Raw genomic sequence first — 5,205 nt, 5'->3', positions numbered from 1 at the left:
AAATTGGGAGGTTGTGTGCATCTACTTTGTAATGCAAAACTACCGAAATTTATTTTTTAAGCGATCCTTTTATTTATTTCAGCTATATCTGATGGTGTAATACGAGCTCCACTCACCATATTGCCAATCTTTAGAATGGATAATGGAACTTTTGAATTAGAAAGGAAAAATTAGTCCCAGAAATATGAGATGTTTTCTTAATCACACGGATGTGTCTAATTTTGGATATGCACTAAACTACTGCTATATATAAGTGCTTGTGTTATATCCAGTTTTCAGTTGCAAACTGATTATGGGCGGATAGTTATTTTTGCAGCTTTTGACATGCAAACCGCAAACATCATTTTAACGCACGAAGGAAGAGGTTTGCTAACATTGCAACATGCTCGAAATCATTTGTGCCTGACATTGAAGTATTTTAACGTCACTGCGAAGAGGTTACACCTTCATACTGCTTCTTCAAAATGATTTTTAAAAGGGTGGGTATAAATGGAACATCTAAAGTCTGCAGAAGGTCTATTCCAAACTGAACGTGCTGCAAACCAGAAGTGTCCTGGATCATTGCAGTATTCTAGATCGTGTGCCAGCACTTTTCTGTTATTACGTAAAGCCTCTGGAAGCACCTTGGATATTTTACATTCTCTTTTCTCTCCTGGAAGCCGTCAGCACACAAGAATCCTGAAGTGGAGTCTGGGACTCTAGGACATTCCAGCTTGTGATCCAGCACGGTTAATTGTGAAAAGTGTATACATTTCTGGCTTATCTATGCTTTGTTATGGGTCTGACGTGAGCCCACGTCCTCCTTCCCCTCCCCCAATATTACAGACAGAATTTCAACTACAGAGTGACAGTATTACGGTGCTGGAAACCTTGATATGCAGAGCAAAAAACAAACTTAGCCATTGACTGTAGAAAGACAATTAAACAGAAGAGGAAAACCAAGAGAAACTCGAAAATGTAAGTATTCCTTCTCGCTTTCTAACAACAGAGCCTTTCACTCTGGAGCTTGAAAAAGGGAAATACCAGGCTATTCTGCATATTTTCGCTAAGCTTCATTTTCCACACAATGCAGAATAAAATACCAGTTTAAAATTATTGCATTACCAAAGTCTTTGCTCTCGATATGATAACACTTATATCCTTTACAGACACATAATGCGCAAAATAGCCGCATTTGTCCAAAATAGTCTAACTATATATATATATATATATATATATATATATATATATATATATATATATATATATATATATATATAAAATGATAATAAAAAACATACAAATCCTACATCTGTAGCTAGCGATGAAGTCTGAGAGGTCTGAGTGTATCTGAGCTCAGATTGTTTAATAGAAAGATTTATATACTAACTGTATTATTTACTTTGGGAGGGGGCTTGGCAGTGTAAGGGTATGCTAATTAGTGGGAGATTTTTTTGGGGGGGAAGGGGTGGAATATCAATTTTTATTGCATCACCTGTCAGGAGTGTCCAATCAGCGTTGGCTTTAGGGGAATTAATTGATGAAGGTGTCTCCGGACGAGCTCACTTCACTCTGTCATTTTATTTGTAGCTAAAGCAGCGGCGGGAATAGCAGCTGCATTTCTTGTCTCTTCCTCCCTTCACATTCCATTATCATAGTTCTCCAATGGAAAAGCAGGGAATGAAAGGGAACAGGTACTGATCTTCAACAGCAACTTAGAGAAACACTTTGGCAAACCTGATTTTCAAACAAAAATACAGAGAGATTGTAGTTTCACATGGTTGTTGTTGGTTTTTTTTTTCCTTTTTCTTCTAATTTCTTCTAAAGTTTGGCACTCCATTTAGCAGGAATAACAGTCTTTGTTATTTTATTAGCAGGATGCCTTGAGACAAATACAGCATCTGGCTGAGGATTGTGTGTGTGGCTTTTTTTTTTTCTCTTTCTTTCTGCAAATGCTGGGAATAATTTAATTCAAGAAATGGGAGACTTGAAGTCGGGTTTTGAAGAGGTGGATGGCGTGAGGCTCGGCTACCTCATCATTAAAGGAAAGCAAATGTTTGCACTCTCTCAGGTTTTTACAGACCTGCTCAAAAACATCCCGAGAACTACAGTGCACAAGCGAATGGATCATTTAAAAGTAAAAAAGCATCACTGCGACCTGGAGGAGTTGAGGAAACTCAAAGCCATCAACTCCATCGCTTTCCATGCAGCCAAATGCACACTGATATCCAGAGAGGACGTGGAAGCTCTTTACACTTCTTGCAAAACGGAACGAGTCCTTAAGACAAAAAGGAGGAAAATAAGCCGGGCATTGTCAACAAAAGATCTCCAACCGGAGCACACATCCCCCGACCCCTACTCCAGCTTTTGGAAAGAGAACAAACTTTGGCTGGGTTTGAATGAATCGGCTCAGCCTCTGCCAGTTAGAAGAAAAGCTTTGCGTCCCGGGGACACAGGCTTGCTACCGGCCTCTGATCTACCTCACATTTTGAGTAAATACACTGGTCACAGCTACCCAGAAATCGCTCGGTCGCCTTGCAAACCCCCTTTACACTATGAAACCGCCCCGATCGTGGGCAACTATGTCACCTTTCACACGGATCCCCCTTACTTTCGGAGCGTCCTTTGCAGCAAGCACCCGGCGGCTGCGGCTGCTTATTATTACCAGTCCGCCGCCGCCATGGCTCAGACCAAGCTAGCGGCGGCGGCGGCTGCCGGGAGCCCTGTGGGTTTGACTTACAGATACAAAAGGAAAAGACCGTGTGAGGCCGCCCAAAAGGACTGTGTATTAAACACCCCCAGCAGCGCCAGGCGGCTCCTGATCGTGCCCAGGCCCTGCAAGCCCAAAGGAGCTGCAGCGGGCACGGCCGCTTGCCTGGAGAGATTTCACCTCGTCGATGGCTTTTGCACTTCGCAGCAGCCGCAGCCTCAGCCTCTGGGCAGCTTCCCCGAGAGCTGCAGCAGCGACTCGGAGTCCAGCTCTTACTCCGACCATGTGGCCAACGACTCGGACTTCGGATCCAGCCTCTCCAGCACCAGCAACTCCGTGTCCTCGGAGGAGGAGGAGGAGGAGGAGGAGGAAGACGAGGAGGAGGAAGGCAGCGGCGTCTCGGACTCCAGCGAGGTCAGCTCCGAGGAGGAGGATTCGACCTCCGACTCCGACTCCAGCTCGGTTTCCAGCCAGGTCTCGGTACAAAGCATCCGCTTCAGGCGAACCAGTTTCTGCAACCCCCCCAGCATGGCCCAGGCCAACTTCTTGTATCATCTGGCCACGGCCGCCCCCACCAAATCGCCAGGTTTCGAGGAGGCAGGCAGGCTTCCCGACCTCCAAAGTGCTCAGCGTGGTGTCAAATCGGAACTGCCAGAGGAATGGAGTCATCAAAGCTGGGCATCCCAGGCATCTCCAGTGTGCTGCTCCAGCAGCCTTGGAAGTTGCTTTGCTGAGAGAAGGGACGATAGGGTATCCGAGATCCCATTCCCACACCCTGAATTTTCCAATAATGTAAAGAGTACTGACCTAACAATTAACTGTGCTGCAAAGGGGGCCTCTTCACCTAGCCCAAAGACAAACAATGCATTTCCACAACAAAGAATACTCAGAGAGGCAAGGAAATGCCTTCAAGCACCAACTACACACTGTGCAGATAACAATACAATAGCTGCTAGGTTCTTAAATAATGAATCCTCACCAACAGCAGCAAACTCAGAAGAAGATTCCAAAATCCCTCATTGTATTGAATTTGCCACGGATTTACCCTCTTTGCAAACCGATCGTGCTTCGACAACAGCAGCAGCCGAGCTTGAGTGCACTGATCCAGGCAATAAGGCATTGCCATTCCTGCACAGTATTAAAATCAAAATAGAGGACAGCAGTACGAATGAAGACTATGAACCTGACCTTTCAAAACATAAGCTAAAGTGTGAGTGCAATGATACTAAGGATGAGTTTAACGGTGTGACTGAGAGTAATAACCCGGAGGTTTTATTAACAGCCCAGGAAGATTCTGCATGCACTGAGAAAGAAACCACTTCCTTAAACACGCTGACTCAGAGTCAGGTCCTTTCATGCACTTTAGGTACTCCAAAACCTGAGGATGGGGAGTATAAATTTGGAGCGAGGGTGAGAAAAAATTACAGGACATTGGTTTTGGGAAAGCGACCTGTACTGCAGACTCCTCCAGTCAAACCAAATTTGAAATCAGCTAGAAGCCCACGTCCTACAGGTAAAATTGAGACACATGAAGGAACACTGGATGATTTTACAGTTACCAATAGACGCAAAAGGGTAGCCAGCAATGTAGCATCAGCAGTGAAAAGGCCGTTTAATTTCATGGCAAATTTTCCCTGTCCACCGTCACTAATTATTGGCAATGATGGGGATTTGTTGCCAGCTTATTCCTTAAACACCACTAAGGATTCCCAACCACCTCACAAGGCCCATCCTGTATGGAAATGGCAGTTGGGCGGTTCTGCAATACCTCTTCCACCTAGCCACAAATTCAGGAAATTTAATTAATAAAATAGTTTGGAAAATACTTTCTTGAACCACCTTTACCTTTCTTTTGTTTTAAACTCCACAGGATGGTTTGTACAAGCTCCTTAATGCTTTACACACTTTTGGAGTCCTGTTTTATCACATTGTGAAGATAGAAATCGGATTACTATTTTCTTTTCCATTGCAGTTTTTATTTGCTTGTTTGTTTGTCTGGGTAATTTTTACATTCCACAGAGTACTTCAGGCTAAAGACTCAACTTAAACTCAGTGATTATGGTAGAGCTGGAACACTTTACTGTTTAAATGCTAATAATGCACCGGTACCTCAATTCAACTGCTACAAATAAATGTCAAAAGGTTGAATAATAAATATTAGAATGAGCCATTAAATTTATGCACTAGATTTCGAAAATGGAAGTCTAACTGTTAATTCAGTTAAAGTTTGTTAAGTTACTTGGTTGCACAGTAAGGGTTCACGATAATTCAATGTGGCAGCAGCCTCTACTTTTCGGGAGCTTTGTTTTCCAAAGTAGGGGGCTCTTTTTCCAAGAGCAGTTGCATTTACTAATTTTTCTATGGTATGGAAAGGTTGGGGTTTGAGTGCAGCTGGAGCACTGGAAAAGCTGCCTCATCTCAAAACTAGTAAATAAATATGGAATTCTGTTTTTGGTAAAGGGTGTCTTTTTACTTGTACAGTCACTCTTTGCAATTGGAAAGACTTTTTGTTTCAC

The 5,205-nt window shown here is 43.3% G+C and overlaps 1 protein-coding gene across 2 annotated transcripts; it reads left to right on the top strand.

Moving 5' to 3' along the window:
- Positions 1-273: 273 nt before the first annotated feature.
- On the top strand, positions 274-4,514 carry SKIDA1 (SKI/DACH domain containing 1). Of its 2 annotated transcripts, none has more exons than XM_073334202.2 (2): positions 274-957; positions 1,857-4,514. In XM_073334202.2, exon 2 carries the CDS (start codon positions 1,958-1,960, stop codon positions 4,493-4,495), a length of 2,538 nt encoding a protein of 845 aa, XP_073190303.2. In that variant the 5' UTR covers positions 274-957; positions 1,857-1,957; the 3' UTR covers positions 4,496-4,514. The 2 variants fall into 2 exon arrangements, with proteins under 2 accessions (XP_073190303.2, XP_073190302.2); XM_073334201.2 differs by having other exon boundaries at positions 1,854-4,514.
- The last annotated feature ends 691 nt before the right edge of the window (positions 4,515-5,205 follow it).

Source organism: Lepidochelys kempii, chromosome 2, assembly GCF_965140285.1.
Source record: "Lepidochelys kempii isolate rLepKem1 chromosome 2, rLepKem1.hap1, whole genome shotgun sequence".
In the NCBI taxonomy this organism is placed as follows: Eukaryota; Metazoa; Chordata; order Testudines; family Cheloniidae; genus Lepidochelys; species Lepidochelys kempii.
This window is presented reverse-complemented; position numbering and strand designations above follow the sequence as displayed.

Excerpts from the sequence above, each read along its gene's own strand:
- SKIDA1 (XM_073334202.2), top strand. The coding sequence starts at position 1,958 with ATGGGAGACTTGAAGTCGGGTTTTGAAGAGGTGGATGGCGTGAGGCTC.